The sequence below is a fragment of the Bidens hawaiensis genome, unplaced genomic scaffold (genome assembly GCF_021521415.1).
Source record: "Bidens hawaiensis isolate Kalapana, Puna unplaced genomic scaffold, B.hawaiensis_p1.1 tig00002414_1, whole genome shotgun sequence".
NCBI lineage: Eukaryota > Viridiplantae > Streptophyta > Magnoliopsida > Asterales > Asteraceae > Bidens > Bidens hawaiensis.
Genome location: NW_027491131.1, coordinates 1,552,680 through 1,580,140, shown reverse-complemented (window position 1 = coordinate 1,580,140; position 27,461 = coordinate 1,552,680). Strand labels below are relative to the sequence as shown.

The window sequence follows — 27,461 nt, the reverse complement described above, 5'->3', positions numbered from 1 at the left end:
ATAAATATCTGATTAGCTTGTTTGTTGTTTAAATTTAAATATGTATAGAAAAATTTACTTATTTTAGTAAAAAGTAAAAAAAAATTAACCAATTTGGTGATTGTAAGTCACAATTATAAATTCATTTTTTTAAATGTTTTCTTGATAGAAAAAATTTTTTCTCATATATATAGTTTAACCTTAATGAGTTTGAGCTTTCTAGCCTTGTAATATACTTTCCAATATTATATTTATTTAACTTATGATATGAAATTTGTTCTAGACTAGAAAACAAGGTAGCCATTGTCACCGGTGGAGCTAGAGGCATCGGAGAATGTATCGTGAGATTGTTCGTAAAACATGGAGCAAAAGTAGTGATTGCTGATGTGAGAGATGACCTCGGAGAATTCGTTTGTCAAGACTTAGGTGACAAGTTTGTTTCTTTCGTTCACTGCGACGTAACCCTTGAATCAGACATAGAGAATGTCGTGAACACTACTGTAACGAGGCACGGGAAATTAGATATCATGGTTAACAATGCAGGCATTATCGATGAGCCAAAACTAAGTATTTTAGAGAACGAAAAATCAGACTTTGAGCGTGTTATTGGTGTCAACCTGACTGGAGTTTTTCTAGGAACCAAGCACGCAGCACGTGTGATGATCCCAAAATGCAATGGCAACATCATCACGATTGCAAGTGTGGCTTCTATCACAGGTAGGGGTGTTCTTCAGGTTAGTTTTTCGGGTTTCAAAATTTTAAATTCAAACCTGAAACCCAACCCAAATCTCTCACGGTTTCTTCGGGTTCAGATTATTAGGGTTCGGGTTTTTTAGGCTGGGTTAATCAGGTTTCAAGTATCATAGGGAAAAAAAACTACATTGCTAAATTTAAATGTTACATGTTCTGTACTCGTAATGTAAAAATCAATAACAAAACAAAAATAAACCGATTAAACATCCTAAAAAGAGTAAAATTTAACAAAGTTCAACAGTAACACACAAGACTGACATAATCATCTTCAGTATGCCATGATTAAGGTGTTTGATTATAGTTGCTTTTAATCATAAATTGAAACATTAATAAACAATAAACAATCGAATTCATAGTAGGTGGAATGACAACAATAAACAATCGATTCAGACTAAATTCTGATAACGTCAGCATCTAATGCTTAACCTATACTACCTAAAATATATATATATGGTTTTAAAACTAAAAGTTTATTCAGGTTTTTCGGGTTGACCCGAAACCTAGAATTTGGACCCAAGAACCAACCTGAATTAATTCGGTTTGGGTTCGGGTTAGCCTTTTCTTGGGCTTGGGTTTCTCGTGTCGGGTACAGGTTTTCTCGGGTAGGGCTTCGGGTAAAAGTGACAGCCTTAATCACAGGCGGGATTACATCTCATGCATACACAAGCTCAAAGCATGGTGTGGTGGGACTGACAAAGAATGTTGCTGCTGAACTTGGGAGGAATCAAATTCGTGTTAACTGCGTGTCTCCCTATGTTATACCAACTGCAATATCACGTAAAATCTTCCACATTGAGGATTCCTCAGGGGTTCACTCAAACCTCGCGGGAAAGTCACTTGAACCACAAGACATTGCGAATGCAACTCTCTTTCTAGCGAGTGACGAGTCTGGCTACATAAGTGGACATAACTTGGTTGTCGATGGTGGCTATAGCGTTTTGAATCCTGTGTTTGGCTTGTTCTCCGTGAAAAACTAGTTTCATAAACCGATACATTACTCCCTCTTATGTATGAGTATGATTGTCTTTTTTTTTAATAAGGATATTGAGTTATCCGGTTTGATGAAATAAATTGAAATATGGTGTTATGCTATTGTAATATATTATTCGTCTTCATCTACACCTTCTTTATTGAATTTTATTTTATTTTTAAATCAAAATTGATAAAATCAATTGTATATAGTTAGTAGTTATGCAAATAGTGAAACAACAATGATTATAAACCATAATAAAAATTTAATAATTTGATTGCAGGTTTATTGCAAGTGATCATGGTGGTATTGAGCTAAAATTTTGTGTTTCAACAAAGGTTTTTAACACATTTGGTTTTATTATTAGTACTATTACTGCTTAATATTAATAGAAAGTATGGTTATTATTATTATAAATGCAAGTATTAATACTTTTGTTACAAAGATAATTATTAACTTACTAATGATGTTATTATTGTAAGGTAAAGTTAAAAACTTAAAATATAAAGGAAGACAAAAATGAAAAGTGTGAGAATTATTTGTGACGACACAAAAAACCTCTTAAAAATAAATTAAAAAATAATAAAAAAACCATAACTCAAAATATAAATAAGAAACGAAAAAATTTTAAAAAGTAAAATGTTTTCCCCTCATTCCCGTTCAAAAAAAAATCTACGGAAAGACACAATGCCGAGATCAAAGACACAATGACAAAAATAAACAAAAGACACAATTGTAACTAAAAAAGATACAATAGATCGTAAATTATAACACAATGCAGAACAAAATATAACAAAATGTTGAGTAATATAACATAATATCATGAAAAAAAACACAATGTCAAGGAAAAACACACAATCAATGACGAAAATAAACACAATAATAAACAAAAAGACACAATAACGTTTTTCACTCAACATTTTTTCTTAGAACGAGAAAGACGGTAGAAACATTTTTGTGTATTTAATTTTATTGTTTTTTTTATTAAATTTTGGGTTATGGTTTTTTTTATTATTATTATTATTTTATTTTGTTGAGGGGTTAACTTACATTGATTTTGACATGAGAGGTAACTTGGGTTAGTTACTATATAAAGGTTCATTTATTCACACGACACTAACTCCAAAGAAACCCCACACACCTCAAAGTTGCAATTCATAACTTAAGCTTGAGCAAGATCTTAATTTTATATGAATATCATGAATAAAGTTGTATTTGGAGTGTTACAAGGTATTATGTGATCCTGATATCAAAAATTTTAAATTGTAATTGGAAACATATTCAAGATAGTTTTGGTGTGATAAGGAAGAAAAGAGTCGTATATGCCGATGTCAAAACTAGCAATTTTTCGGTTGATTACGGACTAATTGATGTTGGTATGTTTGATTGAGTTTGAAAACAACTTATTGACTTATTTGATTTTTCAAAAAACCATTTTGAAAATACAGGATTTGTGGTTTTTTGAAAACAGTTTTTTAGCCATTTTAAAAAGCTAAAATAATAATGACTTTTGTGTTTGACAAACACCTTTTTAACTTATTGATTTTTTTCAAAAAAAAACCAATAAGTCAATAAGTCGTTTTCAAACTAAATTCCAAACACATTATACGGTCCTTTCGCGATACCATTACGACTCATCATTTCTTTTAAGAACGGCAAATTTTCTTTAGTGCTTAGGCCACCGCATTCCTCAAATTAGAGAACCCCGTTGCCCCACTCTGGCCAAACTATGTTATTTTAACCGAGCCCGTGTTGGCTTCAAAGTTTAGCTTGGGCGTTCCCCTGGGAAACCATACCACCATTGCCACTTGACATTTGTTGTGCAACCACAAGAGCAGAACTCTCTGGCGTAACAGACAACGAGATGAAAACCTGAGTAGGCTCGGAATTAGAGCTGACAACCTCGCAAGGCCTAGCTCAACCATTTAATCACCCCTTGAGGATTTATGTACGCCGTTTACAATCTTACAACACTTTCGGTTGCTTTGTTTCGTTATCATGTTTTCGGCTTATATTACAAGTTTAGCTTCGATTTCAAGGTGAGTTTCTCACACCCCCTTTTCAACGCTTTTATTACTTTTGGGGTAGCATATGTATCCTATTACTCAATGATTTATCGAGTCATACACAAAACTACAATTCATTACATGGACTTGTGCGTTTACTTGATTACTTGCTCAAAATTACTTGCTCAGTGATTGCCTCAATAAGTATGATCATACGCCCCCCTTTGCACTCAGGTCCATTTGTATCAAGTGGAGAAGGGACCCCATATCCAAGTACGTTGGTAGCCCCAACTGGAAAGGATCTTCGTTTGTTCTTTACACTCAGGTCCATTGCATCGAGTGTAAAGAACCCTTATGTGCTCATTTCACAAGTTTCATGGAATTGTATGATTTTTACGTATTATATCAAACTGTGGGAATCTCACCAGCTATGTTCATAGGTGACTTTATTTTATGCATATGTTACAGGTGTAAAGATACGAGGATGAAAGTTAGAAGACACATAGCATGCCTATAGGATATTCAAAGAACAACTTATCATTTGTTTATTTATTTGTTACAACTTGTATTATTTGATAAACTTGTGTTACATGAAGATTTAAATGAAATAATGTTATTATGGTCACATAATAGTGTCACGTGTGTTGAGCAATCTGTACGTCACACTCAGGCGTTTCCGCTTTAGCCGGGGTGTTACAGATTGGTATCAGAGCCGTGGCTATAAGATAGGACATTAGACGTAGTGTTCTAGGTAGCTATAGCTTATTTGTTTATTTGTTAGGGTTGCATGATAGAATTATGTGAGCCTTTACTTGATTGTTTAAACGCACTTACTATTACTGGATTACTGTACTGCTAATTTCATTAATGACTCATGAACACAAGTACACACACACACACAAGTCCAAGGCTTAGGCCTAAAACAAGTTTTCTCAAAAGCAATTTCAAGCAATTCTCAAATTCGGTGTTCCGATATTTCATCTTCTTAAAGACCATGTCCCCTTTGTGATAAGGATATGGTTGCACTCCCTATGATGTCACACAAGTCATGGTGGTTCATGCAACGTGTGACTCCGACCCTCAATGTTTTACAATGTGTTTTAACTAAAAGTCTGAGAAGTCGTGGTGATACACGAATAACAGATTTTAGTTCGATTTGATTATGTATTTTGATTTGTACGTTTTAGCTGAAAGTCTGTCAAGTCATGGTGATGCACGAATACCCAACTTTCGGTTTGATTTGATTACACATTTATACCTTTATTGGAACATACAAATTATAATGATTCATACAACGTGTGATTCCGAATACTCAATCGTTTATATTGTGGTTTTGACAAGTCATTGGGATATGTGAATACTCGAGTTTCAATTCGTTTTATGTGTTTATATTCATTGAAATTTTAAAAGTCATGTTAGTACATAAATTGTTGAATTTCAACCCGTTTTCTTAATTTATAAATTCAATTATTATTATAATTTGAAGAAAAAAAATTTCTAAAGGTCATGGTGATACATAAATAGTCGAGTTTCCATTTGTTTTCTTTATTTGCATATATTCATTATTTCTTATACTTTGAATTGAAAATATGAAAAGGCATGGTGATACATGAATAGTCGATTTTTCAATACTCATTTTCTCGTGTGTTTTAAATTGAGAATTCGAAAAGTCATGGTGATACATGAATAGTCGATCTTTCAATACTCGTTTTCTCGGGTGTTTTAAATTGAGAATTCGAAAAGTCATGGTGATGTATGAATTGTCACTTTTCAATTCGTTTTCTTTACGTAATTCGTTTGTTATAGTTTTAATTGAAAATTCGAAAAGTTATGGTGGTACATAAACACTCGATTTTCAATTCGATTTCATTACTCATATTAGGTTGTATTAATTCCGTGTTTTTATTTCAAAATATGATATATTTTTATTCGAAAATTTACGAGATCAGTACTGACTCGTGAGCACTTCGATTTCAATTTCAAATCTTGTTTCATTGGATTGTACTTATTTATTTATTTACATAGTTATAGATGGATTTCGATTTTTGGGAATTTTTTTATGTAAAATTTCTTTTGATTTTTTTATACGAATTTCATATTTATATTCCGTGTCACGTAAATTCTTCACGCTTTGTAACATGTCTTCTCGCCTTTCTCGACGTTGCCTCAAAACTCAACCCACAAAACGACAACCCAAATCATTAAGCATTTGACCGTCGCAATCCCGACTATGACAAACCAAGATTCACTACCAACCACAACAATACAATTCAAACCTCAAAGCTATACCTAAGTAAATCCAAACCCAACCTAAATCTTGGATACTCAAACCCAACCCAACCAAGATATTTACACGAGAACCCACCCTTTGTATAACAAGTACGATTCCCCCTCTCCGCTACCGCAATGTTGAAATGTCCCTAATAGTATTAAATTCGGCCAACTCATCAACTTTTGTCTCATAACTATATATATCTTTATTCCTGCGACCTGTTACCCAACCATTTATCCCTCACCTTCTGCCTTACCTCATGCTCAAACTTCAAACTCGCTTCTATTGCAGTAACTCGAGCACACCCGTTATAAGGCTAAACTTGTTTCGCCATACAAAACCTTACCCCGCGTTCCTTGACCTCTCAAAGGTTTATTTTACTTTCGACTTCAATACTTCATCTTTTCAAACCTGTTATTATTTCTTACACTCTTTTTCCACATTTAGTTCTTTTACAAACATTCTTTTTCAAACCTTAATTATTTTAAATAAATCATTAATAAGTATACATTTTGTTATATGAAAAATATTCAAGTAGTTTTTGCATTAAAAGAACTTTACGTAAATTCAAATGGTTCATTTTTATTACTACTATTATTACTACTACTATTATTATCATTACTATCAATACATTATTATTATTATTATTATTATTATTAGCATTATTATTATTATTATTATTATTATTATTATTTATCTAACGACTTCTATTTTTCTAAAACGTCACCCAACCAGGAAAATCCTTTTACATCGAAAGTTTTCCCAAGTTTTCTAACTAGCTAAGTATATATGCAAGATTATTATCATAGATTTCCTTTTAGTTTAAACTTCGCGTCCCTACAAACGATTTTTGCAAATAATGTCATCAATCATTTCTGTTTCCCCCTTTTTCAATGCCAACAAGTTTCGGATTAGTAACATACCATCGCACCACAATAACCTTCATACCACAAAAACCCATTTCGAGAAGATGGGCATCGCAAGATACCTTTTTGTTTTCCTTTCTTTTATATGTTATAATATTTTTTGGACATTTTTACGAAGTTCTATGTATCAAGTTCCTTTCAAAAAGGTTGTCTACGAAGTTAATATTAAGCTTATTATTCGTTAATTTGTGAACTATCCCCATTCATAGATACATTCTGAAGCGGTTTACCTTGTTATTTCCATCTCATGGTCTATAACTGATTTCCCATAAACATAATCGTTTAGTGGAAGTTGGAGACCATGAGCATGTTTAAACACATGTTGAGTTTATTATCATTTAGATTGTTTGATGTATTCTTGATTTTAAAGTTTCATCAGTTGGACCAATGTTTTAATCTGATTTTGAAGTTTCAACTACTTATTTTTTATTTTATTGTTTTATCAATTTGAGACGAATGTTTCATTTTGATCACGAAGTTTTGATTATTTATTCTATGATTCTTAATCTCAATGTGACCTTTATTTCACATTGTTATTTTTATTAAAAAAAATTCATTTTTTTTACGAGTCGTTATTGACTACAAGAACTTACTATGTTCTGTTACTAAAGTTTCGTTATTTATTTTAATCACGAACCCAATGCTTTACCGACTTTTGTATTTGTATTTGTTAGCTCCATGCCACATTTATTCACTTTGATATCCTCGAACCAAATGTATCGTTTAATTACAATGATGTTCATGACCTTGATGTTTTTTTTTTCATTATTCTTATTATTTTTTGCTCATTTCGTTTAAACATCAATAACATCGTTTAACCCGTTTAAACCTCCATGGTTTCATTTGGACGTAACGTTTTCGGTTATCCTTGACCTCAAGGACTTGTTAATAGAATTCTTGTTGCTTTTTAATCCTTATAGTTTAGTATTCTTGATTTAAAAGCTTTCATATAAGAATTTATTTTATCTTAACCCACACAATGGGACAGATTATGTGGACCATCTGACGATAAAGGTAATTATGGGTCAACATGTAATTATCTAAGTCCTCGCATGGAAGACATAATAAGTTCAGTTGTGTAATAACTCGAAACCTGGAACGATTTTGAAAGACGGGACAAATGAAATATGATAAGGACATGGTGGATACGCCGCTGGTACATCCTACTTATAAGTGCCCTTGCCATATTCTCATTTGTGGCGTCTTTTGGGTTATTCAAAGATTGACATTATTGTTTTTATTTAATTATGTATTTATAAAACTGTTAAAAAATAAAATTTTTTTAGTAACTCCTTGTATTAGTTGTTTTCTTTTAAAATTTTATTTTTATTTTAATTTCGGGACGAAATTTCTAAAAGTTGTGAATCCTGTAACATTCGTTACTTTTTAAACCCGAAAAAAAACCGACCCATTTAAAATTTTTTTTTGGTTTTGTTTATATATATATATTAGTTTTATTAATTAATCTCAAGTTTCGTTGCATGTATTTCTTGCGTATTTAGATTTGAATTCCAATTCGTTAAATCAACATGTTTCGTCGTTTCATGTTATTCTTGTTCATCGCTTATCGTTAATATAATATTCACGATGATTTAAGGTCATTGTTCGTTCGTTTACTATTCATTTTGTTCAATTAGCGAACCTCCGTGGTTTAAAGTTGTTACTTAAAGCGGTCCTCAAACTATACGGGCTTAATACGAAAATATCAAAATTTTATAATTCCTATTTCATTTGAACATATTTCAAAGTAAAAGGTTCAAAGTGTAATTATACTTTAAATTAATTCTTAAAATAACTTAAAAGATGAAGGGCTAATGTGTAAATATAATTAAAATTATATTATTATAATTATATAATCCCAAACCAGCCCCACCCTTTCCCCATCCTCACGTTTTCTCGGCCAGAAATTCGGCGCCGGTGAAGCCACAAACACCCCCGAGACTTGCTATTTGACTCAATTAAATAGTGTAACGGCCGTAGACTAATATAGCAATCTTTAAACAACATTATAATTACGATATAACAGCAAGTAAGGACGGAATTAAATCACGTAATCATCGCCGATAACCGGCCAAAGTCAATTAACGCCATTAACGAGCCTACGCTCCAATTACTAGTATAAGTAGGTCCTAAAGCATCTTCTAAACTCGTTCATATCATTATTTCCACCTAATAAACTCTCAGTAACACGAATTCCTTTAACCAAGTTCGTATCTCCGGCAACCCGTGGTTCACCATGAATCAAGAACATATAGAGGTAAATTTTATATTGTTTTGCATAGTTTCTAACCGACAAACAAAACCTCTATGCTAATTTGAGCAAACATGGAACTAAAATGGCGAATTGAAATCTAGGGTTCTAAGGGAAGAGATGAACATGCAATATATGTATAAAAATAAAATGTTTCATCCTTTAAACTTACTGTCAATGTAGCTCATCTGGTTTGTTCTGTTTCTGTGGGTTCGAACCCGGGTTAAGCTAGCTGGTTACCCTTTTTTAAAGGTGAACATGCAATATATGTATAAAAAAATTGTTTAATATCATTTCGTCAACCCTTTATTGTTTTTAGATAAACCTTTATTTATTAAATCTTTTAATATAACTATTTATTTATTAAATCTTTTAAATATAGAAATCAGTTTAAATTAAAATAAAAATTATATAAATTTCATATAAATTATAATTCACCATTTTCACTTAAAAACCGAACTTCCACGCTCGTAAAACGTTAATTAAAAATCGTTAATAATCTAAATCGTAACGTTTAAAATATAAAAACTCATTTTGTTAACACGTCAAAAAAAATCTCTAAACTTATAATTATTAATTCAAGAATCTCGAACTTTATAACCTTCACGTCACCACCTATAAAAGAATAACGTAATATTGTAATCGCAAGTCCGTTAACTAAAATGATAATATAACAATCAAGATTGGTAAAACTTGTATTATAAATCTGAAAACCTCAACATAACTTATTAATATATAATCCCGTTAGTTTCTCGATTAAAGTCTCGTATTATTTATCCTATCTAGTGTGGATCATTCAAGTCGGATTTTGTGGCGCGTTCGGTTCATACGCCGTTTACAACCTTACAACACTTTCGGTTGCTTCGTTTCGTTATCATGTTTTTGGATTATATTACAAGTTTAGCTTCGATTTCAAGGTGAGTTTCTCACACCCCTTTTTCAACGCTTTTATTACTTTTGGGGTAGCATATGTATCCTATTACTCAATGATTTATCGAGTCATATACAAAACTACAATTCATTACATGGACTTGTGCGTTTACTTGATTACTTGCTCAGTGGTTGCCTCAATAAGTATGATCATACGCCCCCTTTTGCACTCAGGTCCATTTGTATCGAGTGGAAAAGGGACCCCATATCCAAGTACGTTGGTAGCCCCAACTGGAAAGGACCTTCGTTTGTTCTTTACACTCAGGTCCATTGCATCGAGTGTAAAGAACCCTTATGTGCTCATTTCACAAGTTTCATGGAATTGTATGATTTTTACGTATTATATCAAACTGTGGGAATCTCACCAGCTATGTTCATAGGTGATTTTATTTTATACATATGTTACAGGTGTAAAGATACGAGGATGAAAGTTAGAAGACACATAGCATGCCTATAGGATATTCAAAGAACAACTTATCATTTGTTTATTTATTTGTTACAACTTGTATTATTTGATAAATTTGTGTTACATGAAGATTTAAATGAAATAATGTTATTATGGTCACATAATAGTGTCAGGTGTGTTGAGCAATCTGTACGTCACACTCAGGCGTTTCCGCTTTAGCCGGGGTGTTACACAAGACTTGAGTTAGGCCCAACAAGTAAACGAGCAAGATATGGGTGTCTTTTAACTCTTTGTTAGTTGTTTCGGTTGCTGCTTTAATTGACACAATGCTGGTTATCGCTTGAACGATTTGGTTATGGAAGCCAAGAAATTACTCAAAACAATCGGTTGGGTCATCCGGGTTAGCTGACTTGGTCAAAGCAGATGAAGTCCTGCAAGTCGAATAAAAACTTGATGTTAGTTGCAGCAAGATGAGCGACACAACCCATTAAACTAGTTGCGCCCCAGCCTATCACGTGAACCAAACAGACCGTTTTAATTATAAATGTAGTCGTTGTTTTTCATTTTTGAAATGCGTAATTATGTATTATATCTTGAACCGCAATATTATTATTTCAAAAAATTTTAATACAAATTAGGTGAATTAAATATATCGATTCAAACCATTAAAAGTTTAAAACTGATGAAAGGCTTTATTAATAAACTGATTGACATTGGCACCAATGTTATAAAACATCATTGAAACAAGAAGTAGAGAATTATAAATGAAAATATACACACAATGACATAATAACCATTTTTAGACAAGTTACATTTGAAGAAATTAGTGTGTACGCATACATACCGTCTTCTATGCCAGGAGTGTGTAGATATACGCAAGTAAACGACAATAAAACGAAGTTTTAAACAGATTTAATTAGGGGTTTTCATGAAACTAATCAGTAACCGAAATTACCGAACCCAACCCAAAGTCCACGAGCTTGTTTTATGTTTTTTCAAAAACCGAATTTAAGGTTTGGTTTCGGATTTGCATGTAACGAAAGAAATCAAACCCATAAAAGCAAAAAAAAAAAACGACTTTGTTATTAAATTTATGGATTATAAGCGGTGTAAACCAAAGCTTTTAAGCCTAAATGTGTAATAATAAAAAACATTAACATAAAATATAATAATAGGCAGCGTTTGTAGTCCAACGGTTAGAGCATTCTCATCCCGTTCCCTATCCCTATATGTATATATATCGTATAATTATACTAAAAAACACTATATTTCTCTCTCATGTTCAATTAAATAATATTTTTTTTTACCTTTTTCATTACAGTTTTCTCTCTGTATCCTATAATTTACAAAAAATCAATACCTTTTCCTCAAATTTACAAAAAATCACTACCTTTTCTCTCTCCACCCTATAATTTATACTCACAATCATTCACAACCACACACTATAATTTACAAACCCTCCTCACATAATTTTAGGGGATGGGTTGGGAATGCTCTTAGGATAATTGCCTTCCAAGCAATAGACCCGGGTTCGACTCCCGGCAAACGCATTATCTTTTTTATAAAAATAATTAATTAGTTTTGTTTCAGTCAAAACAGTTTGAGGTTATTATTGCCATTTTCTTTTTTTCATAAGAGTATATAGTATCTAAAGTTTTAAAGAGTAAGAGTATATAGAGTATATAAATGTGTTTTAAAGAGACATATAATTCTTACGAAACCTAAGTGCATTAAACCTCGAGACAAGCCATGGTCGGTGTCAAAAAAGAAAATAATGCTTTTTATGTTTGGTTCACTACTTGTCGTTACTGATTTTGTACCAGTCTTGCTTGATACAACATTTTATCTTTTACTAAACTTCATGTTTTATGTGAAAATCTATGCCTATTAACATAAAGTTTGAAACAACATATATCCAATTTGAGGCGAGCTGGTTTAAAACGGGTACCATATCAATATTTAACAAGATATATACCATTTTGTTTTAATGCGAATCAATAGGGTCTTTTAAGTTTTAACTTATAACAATATTCGTCCATGGACGAACAAGCAGTTAGTGTTAAATTAGTGAATTTGTGTTTCAGGGTTGTAGCACGGGTGCCCTTATTGTTAAAAAAAAAGGCTCGAATCTTGTTCCTGATTGTTTGTACAATCAATGATACAAACAATGAGGACATCAGATAGGGCGCCATACATCCATTAAAAGACTATGGCATCGATTTTCACCCAAGCTTGTAAGTGGGATTGATAATCGGAGATAGTGTAGTGTCGTCAACATGGTCTCGACCACAAGCATGAGGTATGAAAAGCTTAACCCATGGCGAATAACTCAGTTTTGTACAACCGGGAACACGCACCTTGTTTTGAATGTTGGTTACCATTTAAACCAAATGGAGTGACGAAGCTTTCGCAATCAATGTCCGTAACGCGTAATCAATTTCATACGATAGTCACGCACCATGCGTCGGTTTCGTTTTCTCCATCGGTAACGCATCAGTCTTTGATATACGCGTCCGACAGGGAAAACACATAAGACGCCGACATTACGTTCGACACCCGTAACGCGTCTATCGTACGTCATTGATTACGCGTCCAGTTCCGGTTACATGCTAACACGTTTCGTAGTTATAAATTTCCTTTTCTTTTTCGAAAAAATTCTCTGAACCAAACGGACTGTCAAATTCAAACCGAAAAATAATCACCAACCCCTAGAGTAGGGATGAGCGTTTTCGGTACGGGTACCGAATTCCGTACCGATTTGGTATCGTCGGTACCAAGTTTTGATTTTTCGGTATCGGTATGGTACCAGTGTTTCCCGAATTTTGCACGAAATACCAATACCGCACCAGTACCGAACCGAACATTTCGGTACCGGTACCAAGTATTTCCGAATTTCGGGATCGGGATTTTCAGGATCAGTACCGGTACCATCCCAAGCTCATCCCTACTCTAGAGGTGGCCAAACAAACCGGTTAACCGAACTGACCCGAAAATTGAACCGAAACTGAACCAGTTTGAAACTGATTACATAGGTTCAGAACCAGTTTGTAATTTTATCCACCCGAAACCGGTTCCAAACCATCTAAAACCCAAACCGAAACCAATCAAAACCCAAACTGAGACTATTCAACCCGTACCGAAACCAATCATAAACCGATTACAACCTTAGTAACCAAACCTAATCATTTTCAATCCAACTTGGTTTTAACTTTTATTAACGCACCTCTAAACCAAACGGACCACCATCAAATTCAAACCGAAGAATAACCAACCACCTACCCGTAACCAACTACCTACCCGTCAGACATCTTCGATACCTTTAACTAAACTAAACAGTCAACAAACTCTACCGAATTTAGTGGTTTTACTAATCAAATCCTAATTATTTAGATCTATAACTATGAACTTCATCCAGATTCAACTAATTCGCTAATTACTTCACTAATTCACTCACAATTCGCTTCAATTCATCTATAGCTTTACATCATATTCATCAATTTTACTGTAGTTCATCATATTCATCGATTTATTTTGTGAAATTGTAATGGCGGACGCGTTAACGGCGATTCCGGCAGCTGTGTTACGTAACTTATCGGATAAGTTATACGAGAAACGGAAGAATGCGGCACTGGAGGTTAGTAATTGAAGTGTTTGTGATAGTTAGGGTTTTGGATGAAGGATGATTGGATCTAGGTTTTGATTTGTGGTTGTAGGTTGAAGGAATTGTGAAGCAGTTGACGGCGGTTGGTGATCATGATAAGATTACTGCCGTGATTAAGTTGCTGGCGAATGAGTTTGCGTACTCGCCGCAAGCGAATCATCGGAAGGTAGTTTACGTTTGTTAGGTAGGGTTTATTGTGATTATTATGGCTAGGATGTATGATTCGGTTAGGTTAGGTTAGGTTTCCTTTGCTAATATTCGCATTGTTACTGTATATATAGTTGATTGATTAATGATATATGACACGAGAACTGCTGTCATTAATCTGTTGACTCATGAGTTTGCGTACTCGCCGCAAGTGAATCACTGCAAGGTAGTTTAGATTTGTTAGAATGTGTTTGCTAGGGTTTATTGTAATTGTTATGGTTAGGAGATATGATTCAGTTAGTTTAGGTTAGATTTCCTTTGTGTATATTCACATTGTATCCGTATATATAGTTGATTAATAATAATAGTTTTCATTATTATTATTGTTGTTGTTGTTGTTATTCTATGTTAATGTGTGATAAGATTACCGCTATTATTAATTTGTTGACTCGTGAGTTCGCTTACTTGGCTCAAGCGAACCAACGGAAGGTATAATGATGAAAGTGGAGATTCATTGATTTTGAGATTCATTGTTAGATATAATGTATTAGCTATGGTTTATTGCAATTAGCATAGTTAGGAGATATGGCTTGGTTAGGTTTTCTTTGTATACGTCCGCATTGTATCCGTATATATAGTTGATTAATGATATATAATAAATAGTGTACAGTTTTTGTTATTATTCTATAGTAATGTGATGTTTGTGATATCCTCACTGTATCTGTATATAACTATATATATTTGATTAATAATGTATAATACATTGCAGTTTTCATTATTATTCTATGTTAATGTGATGATAAGATTACTGGTGTGATTAATTTGTTGACTCACGAGTTTGCCTACTCGCCGTTGACATCCGGTATGTTTTGAGATTCATTGTTGTTAATTATTATATAGAATATGTTAGCTATGGTTTATTGTAATTATCTGTACCATAATTAGGTGATATGATTTGGTTAGGTTTCCTTTATATATATCCTCATTTTTATTCATATATATAGATTGTTAATAATAATACTATGCGGTTTTCTTTATTCTATATTTGTGTGATGTTTATGTTTGCTGCAGGGTGGATTAATTGGTTTAGCTGCAGCTACTGTTGGATTGAGCACGGAAGCTGCACAGCATCTTGAGGTTTGACTTTTGAATTTATTTGTCTGATATTCTGGTTATCTTTTCTCTTGCATAGTTGGAATATTGTTGGGCTAAGATTAATTAGGATTTAGGAAAGAAAGTAGCTTATTGATGTGAGAGAACTAGTGCATTATATTGGTTTGTGAGATTAAAATCCCTCGCTTCTTGAGCCTAGGCCCATTTTTCAGGTGAGGCTCAATAAATGCGCTTCTAGTTTCTAGGCGAGCGCTTCAGCATTGTCTATGACAGGAACATAACCCAAGGAGTTCCATTGAAACTTAGATCTAGGAGGGGTCAAAGGAATTACATTGAACCTTTTGTTATTCAAGTTTTGGAATTACATTTGACTCTTGACTATTTTAGAACTTTTGGTACTAATTAGATGATATTAAATGTTATATAATAGCTCTTGTTTATTTGATAGAAGAATAGTATTATTTTTCATATACATAATATATTTTAAATTTTTGATGCAAGTGCATATTTTTTTTTCTCAGGCCCTCGCTTTTTTTTTTTTTTTTTTTTTGCGACTAGGCCCCAGGCGAGGCCTAAGGGCCTTGAGTGCACCTAGCACATTTGATAGCCTTGATACCATCTGCTATTCAATAATGCCAAGATATTAACAAAAATCAATTACTATACAGATTTATGGAAACTTGGATTTTTAGCACCCATATGTAATCGGATTATGTAGTTCTTTATGAGTATACAGTTTGATTATTTTTTTTATAAACAAACAGTAAGACTTTGAGTTGCTTTATGAATGTGGTACGGACGAGAAACCATGAGCGACATTATCTGTCTAAATTTCAACCAGCTCCGAAAGCAAGTACAGAAGTAATTTTGTATGATGTTATTAAGTTTTATATTTATATGCAACTGAAACAAGAATGAGGTTTTTGTTTTAAAGTCTAAGCATACTATCTGATAAATCTAAAAAATTAACAAAAATATGTTTGCGTTAAAAATAACACATCTTGTATCATGCTCTATTCGCTATTTTGTGTCAGTATGTTACTAAGGAGTTCAGTTTATAAGAAGTTTTCATTATTTACTAGTACATGATAAATATATTCAATTTTTCTCATTCTTCTCCCTTACAAATTGCCAGCAAATAATACCACCTGTGATAAACTCTTTTTCTGACCAAGATAGCAGAGTTCGTTATTATGCTTGTGAAGCGCTATATAACATTGCAAAGGTGAGAGTGAATTCAGACTTCATCAAGCAAGGTTTTTTCTTTCTGTTCTAAGCTTTAAAAATAACAAAAATTTGAGCGTATTTCATGCCTTTTTGCAGGTTGTAAGAGGAGAGTTTATTGTACACTTTAACAAGATATTTGATGCATTGTGTAAACTTTCAGCAGACTCGGATCCGAATGTACAGAGTGCTGCTCATCTTTTAGATAGACTTGTGAAGGTAATTTTTTTTTTGTCTTTTTGTGATATTTGTTAATCAGTTTCATATGTGGTGGATTATGGATTTATTTGTTAAATATGCAACAGGACATTGTGACTGAGAGTGATCAATTCAGGTGATCTATCATCTTCTGTTTTTTTATAGTTTTAAATCTAATATTATTACTAGTTATATCCTGTTTACCATTTGCTGAAGTGACAGTTGCACTTCCTTTTTGCATTTAAATTCTTGTAATATCTAAAACTTTAATAATTTAATAATGTGTACAGAAAAGATATTATTACAATAATCATCGGAATTGCCAATAAAACAATTTAGTAGGTTGTATACCTGTATGCTTTTAAAGATAAAATTTGGGGAACTTTTGACCTGCTCGACAAGTTCCTCCTTTTGCTATTCTTTTGTTTTGACCTGCTTGAGATAAAACACAACCCAAATCAATCCATCATAAGAAAAAAACTGGTTGAAATTAGGCCGGTAAGCGAACCTAACGAATGGAGTTTTCTTGTTCGTTTCCATTTGTTTAGAAAGTGAGCGCTTTCGTGTTCGTTTATGTTCGTTCGTTAACAATATAAACAAATGATTCACGAATGTAAATGAACATACATAATTGAACATAGAAGACCAAACATAAGTTAGCTAAGACCAATTAGAAGTAAATGTAGAAACAATCTATCGGCATTAAAAGCTAATAAAACTAGACTAAATTGTAATGGGCCTAAAAAATTTAAAAATTTAAATGGATATATATTAACTACATAAACAAATGATCTTAATCTAACGTAAACTAACAAACATAAATGAACGTAAGCGAACAAACATAAACAAATTTAAAAGACTGAACGTAAATGAATGTTGAACGCAAAAGGAACGAATGAGACAAGTGTTCGTATTCATTCGTTTAACTTAATGATCAAAACTTCTGTTCATGTTGTTCGTCTACTAAATGAACGAACATAAATGAACCGCTCACTGAATGTTTGGTTCGTTTACAGGCCTAGTTGAAATCGCTGATTTTATTATTTGTGTCAGGTGTTATGTATTAAAAATAACCCTTTTATTTTATTTTAATGTTAGTGTATTTCATTGTCAGCATTGAAGAATTTATTCCATTGTTGCGGGAGCGTATGAATGTCTTGAATCCATATGTGCGCCAGTTTTTGGTGGGATGGATTACAGTTTTGGACAGTGTTCCAGACATAGATATGCTCGGTTTTCTTCCTGATTTTCTTGATGGTAAAAGGATATTATCGTCATTTCACATCTTTTAATGGCGTGCGTTTATGAAGTCAACTGACATGACTAGCTCTCAGGTTTATTTAATATGTTAAGTGATTCCAGCCTTGAAATCCGGCAACAAGCTGACTTGGCACTTTCTGAATTTCTTCAAGAAATCAAGAATTCCCCAGTAAGAGTTTTGCTATACAAAATCTGTAATCATTTCTATGATTATTAAAAGTTATGCTTGTTTTTATTATTATATTGTTTATTTGTTAATTCCTGACTCGAGCAGTGCTACTCTTGAAGTCTGTAGATTATGGTCGGATGGCTGAAATACTTGTACAACGTGCATCTTCCCCTGATGAATTTACCCGTTGGACTGCAATTACTTGGGTAACTTTTTTTTAATTGGATCATATGTATCATTTTTTTAGTTGACATTCTTATGAGAGTTTATGGTATGCCACTTTTTACCCATTCACTGGTCAAATAAAAATTTTAGTTGAAAGAGGAAAGAGTCAATCTGGAAATATGGTTAAAGGGGGAAGGGTCAATCGGGTTGAAAGTCGGCCTCAGATAGTATTGAACGCATGGACTGCAATTATTATAAGGCCAATCATAAAGAAAAAAAGAATCCTATGGACTTTTGCTGAATTTACACATTAGTCCTTGGCTTTTATTTTTGCATATTTTAATTTCTTAACTTCTAGAACTTAACATTAAAGTTCTCACACTTAGTTTTTTTCTTCTCCACATGATTAATTAAATGACTTTATCGTTGAGTTATAAAGTTATGGATTTAATCATGAAAAAATGAAGTTAAACGGACCTATGTGCGTATCCATATTCAGCACAAATCTAGGTTTTTTTACAGTATCTAGTACTGTGAAAATGTTGTTTTTGTAATCATAATTAACACGTTAATTGTTTATAAATAGTTTTAGAAAACAGATAAGAAAGTGCCAGTGGATCGTCACAACCTCTAGGATTATAGGGCTTATTCATGTGTTGTAGTTTGTTCACACATTAATTAGACAACTTGTGCAGATAAATGAGTTTGTAAAACTTGGCGGAGACCAGCTTGTTCCTTATTATGCTGATATATTGGGTGCTATCTTGCCTTGCATTGCTGATAAAGAAGAAAAAATACGAGTTGTAAGTTTCTACTTCCATTTTGAGTGTATATATAGGGTTTGGATCTCTTCAGGACTACAAAAATTATGACCTTCAAGAACTCCTAACAACCAATCATTTTATTTATTTGTTTAAAATCACATATAATAAATAACAAAACTAACCTCAAATAATACTATGCATATAAAGTAAAATAAAATGATTACTTGGTTAGTTGTTAAGCGTTGTGCAAGTTTTGAAATGATAATAATCTTATACATACATATATGTATAATGACTTCATGAGCATTATGAATAATAATAAAATTTTATATATGTGATTATTAGGTAGCTCGTGAAACAAATGATGAGCTTTGTGCAATTAAGGCTGACCCAGCTGAAGGATTTGATGTTGGAGCAATCCTCTCCATTGCAAAGAGGTATGATGGGTGGGTTGGGTAAAACTAGTTTGGGTTATAAATAATGGATGTGACTTTTGAAGACAAGATTATTATGGCAGTAAATAAAATCCCCTTTCATCATTTTACCAGGCAGTTATCTAGTGAATACGAGGCTACTCGAATTGAATCATTGCACTGGATATCGACCCTTTTGAATAGACATCGTCCCGAGGTAACCTTAAACCTTCAGAATGTGTATTTGTCTCTTAAAGTAGTTACTATTTTTTTTGTTATTGTAATCTTTTAAGGTTTCAGTGTAAGTTAGACGAAAAATTATTGGTTTGCACTGAATTTATGTTCTTTTGTCATTAATCATTATTATTAATTGAAATAAGGTATATGTTTATTGTGATCTGAAAATGTGTGGCAGGTTCTTTCGTCTTTGAATGATATTTTTGACACACTCTTGAAAGCACTCTCAGATCCATCTGATGAGGTAATCCTTCTTTTTAGTTCGACACTTTTTAGATTCTGTTTTCAGTTACATAATTCAATCTCAGCATGTTTAAAAAACTTGTTTGTCAACTATCTCTTTAATATAGAGAAAATGAAAACCTTTTTCTTATGGACTCAATTTAAATTTGCTAGTTTTAAAAACATATCTGGTGATATAATTAGACAAATAGGTAATTCAAAGATAATAATAATTATTGTTGACTGTGTTTTGTGTATTTTTGCAGGTAGTGCTCCTCGTTTTGGAGGTACATGCATGCATAGCAAAAGATCAACAAAACTTCTCTCAGCTTCTTGTTTTCTTAGTTCACAAATTTCGAACAGATGATGCACTCCTGGAAAAGCGAGTTATTATTATTATTGTTATTATTATTAATTTATTATTATTATTTTCTTAAACAAGAAAATAATAATAAAATAGATTTAGGTTGCTAAAACAGATGGGCGGGTCAAGTGACTGGTCAAAATAGATTTAGGTTGTAGGTGCTAAAATATTAGTTAATGCGTTATTTGTAACTGCTAAAACAGTATTGTTACAATATTAATCTTAATCTGAATTTTTTAATAAAAGTGATTTTGAGGGTTACATGCTTGAAAATTGACTGTGGGTGACTTTCAACCCGTTTGACCCGTTATTCTTTTAGCTAGATTTTCTGATTTTTTGAAAATCACAACCCACATTATTCGGTATTATTCTTTTTACTTTTTTATTTCCTTAAGTTAATGGTTTCTTTTTGCAGGCGTGGTGCTTTGATAATCCGCCGACTTTGTGTGCTTTTAGATGCTGAAAGGGTTTATCGCGAACTCTCAACAATTCTTGAACGGGAAGAAGATTTGGATTATGCATCGGTTTTGGTTCAGGTTTTCCTTTTACAATTCCTTGTTTTAAACATTAACAGAAATATAAAAATATTTCTTCTGTATAATCTTATTTCAGATTTGCTTATCTTTCACTAGGTTCAGTTTTTGTATTCGCAAATAAAGGTTATTAATTATTATTTGTATTAAACTATGTACTAACTAGAAGTAATACAGAATACTGATGTTAAGAACTTATTTTTATTTAGTTACACTAAAAATAAAAGAAATAATTTATCTTTTTCTCGAGACTTGTCATGCTTAAATATAAAAATTTGCATCAAACAACATACTTGAATGACTATTTATTTAGATAAAAAACAAATAAATCATCTGTAGCTTATAACATATATTATATATTTTGTTTCAGGCTTTAAATTTAATTTTGCTTACTTCATCCGAGTTGGCTGGTCTACGAAATCTTTTAAAGCTTTCGCTATCAAACGCTGCTGGAAAAGACTTCTTTCTTTCACTGTATGCCTCGTGGTGCCATTCATCAATGGCTATCATAAGTCTTTGCTTATTAGCACAGGCAAGAATCAGTTTCTTTTATTTTATTGTTTTTTTGATCAAATTCAATATCTATTAATTTGTGTTGTGATCTGTGATCTGTGATTTAGGCTTATGAGCATACAAGTTCTGTTATTCAGTCTCTGACTGAAGAGGATATTAATGTCAGATTCTTGGTTCAGTTGGACAAATTAATACACCTATTGGAGACTCCTACTTTTGCTTATCTTAGGCTGCAGGTGCTTTGATTTTATTTGTTTATTTATTAATGTCGCAAATATATTTATTAAAAGTTATATATTTATATTTATATTGTCTTTCTTGCAGCTTCTTGAACCTGGTAGATATATATGGCTGTTAAAAGCCTTGTATGGTCTTCTGATGCTACTTCCTCAGGTATGTCTCATTAATGCAATTTCCTTTTATATTTGTTTGTTTGCATGTTTGTATTTTCATATATGTGTGTGTGTGTGTATTGTATGTATAGGTTTGGATCCCTTTGGAACTTCAAAAAGTTTAAGTACTTCAAGAAATCTTAAGAACTAGTTATTTTTATATATTTATGTATTTTATATATTAGTATATTACCTAGTATATTACCATTGGTATTACTATTACTATTACTACTAAAGATAAAAATTACTTGCTACTAAAGATAAATATTGAATCTGGTGTCGCAAGCACCTAGTGGGTCCACTTGGCACCTGGTTGGCAGGCAGATATTTTTTATTGTTTTGTGTTTTCTTTTTTTACTTAAAGAGATTTTGTTTTTTACGATTTAGTGCCGACATTGTTCATACCGGCTGAATCCTGTCCGTTCGCGGCGGGGACGTGCGGGGTGTATTCTGTTTTTTTGTTCGTTATGGGTTTTTTTCTTGGTTTAGTTTTGGCGCTGCAACCCGATACCTACTGAATGCCAAATATATAAAACTAGTCTTTTCTACCTGGCGCGTTGTGCCGGGGCAGCTGGCAAAACCCCAGCATTGAAACACGGACGTTGGTAAAATCCAAGCGTTACGTTGATGAATCGACACGAATTCAGTCAGTATCGGCTGCGTTCGTTATGATATAGACACGAATTTGGTCGGTAAACTTGCCCATTGGTAAAACACTAAAACTCAGGCATTGTCGGTCATGGGCTTTATATAAGGCCGCGAGCCTGCGTGAACTCGGTCAGTTTCTTTCAAGTTTGTTATGTTACCGGAACTAAAACAAAACAAAAAAAATTAGCATTTGGTCGGTTTCCATTACATTTTATTATGGTAACTGAACTAAAAAACAAAATTCATCGACCACCAAACTTATTTATATTATAGTAATAATAAGTAGATAAGAGGATTGATTGTTAAGAGTTCATAAATTATTTGGAAATTCTGAAATGATCGTATATATATATATATACTCCACTCTTTATTTATTTTATGCATCTTTTTATTTTTTAATCATTGCAGCAAAGTGCAGCCTTTAAGATTTTAAGAACACGCTTGAAGACGGTGCCTTCATATTCGTTTAATCCCATTCAAAATTACATGCCAACTGGGGTGCATTCCAACACGAACGACGATCCTCGTCATATGAGTAACGGAATAAACTTTGATTCTTGGCTGCAACGGTTTGTTCAAATGCAGCAACAGCATCGGGCCCACTTAAAATCACAAAAATTGTCCAACAGTTCCATATCCTCGAAGGTTTCTATATTCTTCCCTTTTCAGATTTCTTAATATTGTTAAAGATACAAGTCACTAGGCCAGCTATGATTGATCACTAGACTCATGACTAGGGATGTAGCCAAGAGTCGGCTCGTTTAACTTACGAGAGCTCTAGCGCGGCTCGTTTCCAGCTCGAGCTTGACCAATGTTTTCAGACCTGGCCCGGACGTCGACCCAGACGCCTTACCGGGTCAAAGGTCGGACCGACCCGGGAGGACGGACCGGTGTTTGACCCGGATAACGCCATAAATAATTTAAATATATTTATATATATACACACACCCTATTTATATATACATATATAATTTTTATATATAGAAAAAGCAATATTAAGGAACTTCTATCTCCATTTATAATGCTTATTTTCACTATATAGGATTTCTTTTCATCTCGGAAAGCACCAGGGTTCGATTCACAGCGGGACCAAAACTTTTTTATTTAATAAAAACAAGGTTTTATCGGTTCAACCGGCGGTTCACCGGTTCCAGTCGGACCGCAAACCGTCAAACCCGGCCGGGTTATTAGAAAACGGGTTATATATGTGAACAGTTGAATATTTTGCAGGAAACAAAGGAGGTTCAGAATTATGAAGAAGCTAAAGGAGCTTTAATGATGGCAAATATAAACCGACAGCAGTCTAGACTGTCGCGTAAACCTCTATGACGACTAGTCGAATACGTATCTGCAGTTACAGCCATTGCTGTATACATTGTAAAATCGTATATCGTAAGTCATAATCCTAGTTTTTTTGGAATCATTTGTTATCCGGGTTAATTCGGTCTTGTGGTTGTGCTGATTTTTTTGTTGAAAACCACAAGGGTAAGGAGGTAGGACATTGATTTAGAAGTTGGTTATTGTTATTCTAATACATTATTCTATAAGAAAGCTAATTTATTGACATTTATGCAAAAATCGTTACTTGAATGAATTTCGTTTGTGTGTATAGCCTGCGTATTTGCAGTATTCTATGAGAAAACTAACTGAATGAGAGTTCAAGTGTTCAACTCTACTAAAGGGTCGTTATATTCAAACACCATCCCCTTGGTCTGTCTATACGGGTCGTATAGGGGCTATACGACCTGTATACGCACTTTGGTCGGGGATTTGCATTTATTTTCTAGACTATACGAGTTGTATAGGGGCTATACGACCGTACATGCCAGTTTCCAGATGTTCTTGCTTCTACAATGTAAGATTTGCGTGCTGCTTTGTAAGATTATACCAATAGTTGTTTGACATAATGTAGTATTGGGATATACGCCTAAAACATGAAATATTTGTGTGATGATTTATGATTTTCTACTACGAGTCGTTTTTGTAATATTGAGATTTTAGAATCTGGTGAAAATAATATAAATAGGTGTATATGTTTTCAATTTTTATCACTCTTTCTTTCTTAGTCTTGGTTCTCTTATTATTTATTATCTAGATCATGTAGTAGTTTTGCAAGTTTTAAACGAATGGAGTTTTTTTACCTTGATCTTTGACGATAATGATCAAGAATGTAACTTTTGTGAATAATTGTGGAGTTACCGTGGTGAAAATTATGGAGTTACCGGTGTTGAAAATTCAAGCAGGATATCTATTTTTTCAACCAATGAGGTAAAATCATAAAGTATTTTTAGTTAACTGTTTTTTTTATTATATGCACTACCTTTGCTAACAAAGAATTTTATTCTAGATATAAGGTGTTTAGATGTTTATGTATTTTGGACTTTATTTTTTGGACTTCATGTTGGGACTTGGGACCTTATGTTTTAGACCTTATGATTACATGTTTGTTGGTTGTTTAGTTGATTATCGTGTGTGGATTATTATAACTTTTATTTACAAACGTCAATAATTATAGCGAAAATTAAATTAATTGAAGATAAAAGCATTATACACGCTAAATAATTCGTCACCCGGCAACTTCTATTTTATTCGTCATCGAACAACTATATTTTTATAACGCTTATATTTCAAAAACTGAATTAACACGAGTCAAAACATCTACATCATCAAACGAAATTAATTTTTTATAACTGTAGTAATTCAATATGTACTTGTAAATTACGTGTTTTTATTTTATTTTATAACCAACTCGGCAGTTATTTTCAATATTTTATATTAAAGTAACTAAAAAAATCATTCTATACAAGTTAAATAGGTGCCCTACGAGTCATATAACCCTATACCACTCATATAGGGGCTATACAATACAAGAAACAACACCTGACACACTCCGACATAACTGACATATTTTCGAACTCATACGACTCGTATAGCCCCTATATGAGTTGTATAGGTTTATATGACTCGAACATATAAATATAAAGTATAAATATGTTACATGATTATATAAGAAGTTACGTGATTACATGTCAGTTATGTCTTTCATACTAAATACATGTTGAATTTTGGTGGCTTCCCACTCTTCGGTTTAACTCCTATACAACTTTATTATAACTTAGATTAAACATACATATTTTCTTAAGTTAGATTAAACATATATATTTTCTTTTGTGGTCTGGGTTAACATTTTTTAAAGTAATAAATATACGTAAATTTCTAACTTCGTCTCCCTAATCTTAAATATATATAAACGAAACATTTAAAAGCTCTCTGGTCACTCCTCATCTGCTCTCAAGCTACCACATTGCTTTATTTGTAAATGAAGTTTTCTCATGCATTTGACTCGAATTTACGGGTATCCCTTAAACGGGTATAACATCTCATTATTTTAATAAATTAATCTCACCAAATATTTGATATGAAAATCATATAAAATAGGGATATACTAAAAATTAATATATGATTTTTTAAGCTATTATTTATAATTAAGAAACAACTTTACAGTAAAAAAAAGCGAGTCATGGGTCTCGCCACACCCAGATAGCTTTTAATTCGGGTTATAACATCTCATTTATTTGTGAAACCCTTTCATAATCAAATTCTAATTATATTATTAACTTTCTAACAATAAATAAAATTAACATCCAAAAAATATATAAATACTATAAACGAATAATGTAAAGCAAACACATAAGACGGGGGATAAAAGCTACTAATAAATATACTTAAATTTCCAATTTCATCTCCCTAATTCACAATATATTAATTTATTGTTATAACTTAAAACAATATATTTTACTTTTTCAATGATACCCTAATCACATGCAAATTCTCCTGGATGCATGCATGCACATCCACCTTACAACCATAAACACAAACAAACCCAAAACAATAATTTTCATACACCATCATCCCACCAAATCATAACAAATTGGTCCTTAATGGGTTTGAAGAATCTCCTAAAGAAGAAAAAATCGAAAAAAACCGGAGAAAACAATAGCGCCCACGATCAAAACCACGAAGAAGAACCCTCTAGCCCTCGAACAAACCCTCCAAATTCCACACCCGAGGCATCCACCAAGCCCTTAGATTCTCGGGTGCGGATAGAGGAGGAGCTAGAACAAGTTTTCAAAAAATTCGACGTAAATGGTGATGGGAAAATATGCGCATCCGAATTGGGATCCATAATGGGAAGTTTGGGACACCACCCGACCGAAGAGGAGCTAGAGAACATGATCAAGGAGGTGGATTCGGATGGCGACGGGTTTATTAATTTAGGGGAGTTTATTGAATTGAACACGAAGGATATCAATTCGAGTGAGGTGTTGGAGAATTTGAAGGATGCATTTTCTATATTTGATATTGATAAAAATGGGTTGATCACTGCTGAAGAGTTGTTGGATGTTTTGAAGAGTTTGGGGGAGAATTGTACGATTACCGACAGTCGAAAAATGATCGCTGGAGCGGATCGGGATGGTGATGGTATGATTAATTTTGATGAGTTTAAGGATATGATGAAGATGGGATTACAGAAAGAAGATGTTGTTAGGAAAGATTAAGGTTTTTGCAATGTTGTTTGAAGTTTTATTGTTTTCTTCTTTTGGTGTTTATTGCAATCTTGGTCTAGGGTTGAATCTTTATGTTTTGAGATCTTATTTTTTGAGTAAGAAAAGGTTTAATTTTTCAATATGCTATTTCATAATGGGTTCGGGTTCGTTAATCGTGTCGAGTTGAATTGTTTATATATTATTCGTGTAAATAACATAAACTCTAATTTGCACACATCTAATACCGTGTAACTAGGATATGACTTGTTAACTCATTTATCTGAACATGTCAAAGAGGTTAGCAGATGTTGAAAGTAATAAAAAGAACTTTAATATAAGACAAACATACGAACGATTAAACATATATTTAACCCCAACACCTGAAACGGCAATGCAAG

At 32.8% G+C, this 27,461-nt stretch overlaps 1 protein-coding gene and 2 pseudogenes across 1 annotated transcript; all 3 read left to right on the top strand.

Moving 5' to 3' along the window:
* Positions 1–254: 254 nt before the first annotated feature.
* Positions 255–1,734, top strand: LOC143619078 (borneol dehydrogenase, mitochondrial pseudogene; annotated as a pseudogene).
* A 12,294-nt stretch (positions 1,735–14,028) lies between these two features.
* LOC143619194 (protein VAC14 homolog) lies at positions 14,029–23,878 on the top strand. Its single transcript, XM_077091190.1, has 20 exons — positions 14,029–14,127; positions 14,207–14,320; positions 15,373–15,438; positions 16,550–16,639; positions 16,738–16,857; positions 16,944–16,972; positions 17,951–18,093; positions 18,171–18,265; positions 18,385–18,471; positions 19,126–19,233; positions 19,540–19,631; positions 19,743–19,824; positions 20,023–20,088; positions 20,333–20,448; positions 20,846–20,966; positions 21,334–21,495; positions 21,584–21,712; positions 21,801–21,869; positions 22,925–23,161; positions 23,747–23,878. Exons 1-20 carry the CDS (start codon positions 14,038–14,040, stop codon positions 23,843–23,845), a joined length of 2,115 nt encoding a protein of 704 aa, XP_076947305.1. The 5' UTR covers positions 14,029–14,037; the 3' UTR covers positions 23,846–23,878.
* Positions 23,879–26,457: 2,579 nt separating this feature from the next.
* On the top strand, positions 26,458–27,075 carry LOC143619148 (putative calcium-binding protein CML25 pseudogene; annotated as a pseudogene).
* Positions 27,076–27,461: the final 386 nt, after the last annotated feature.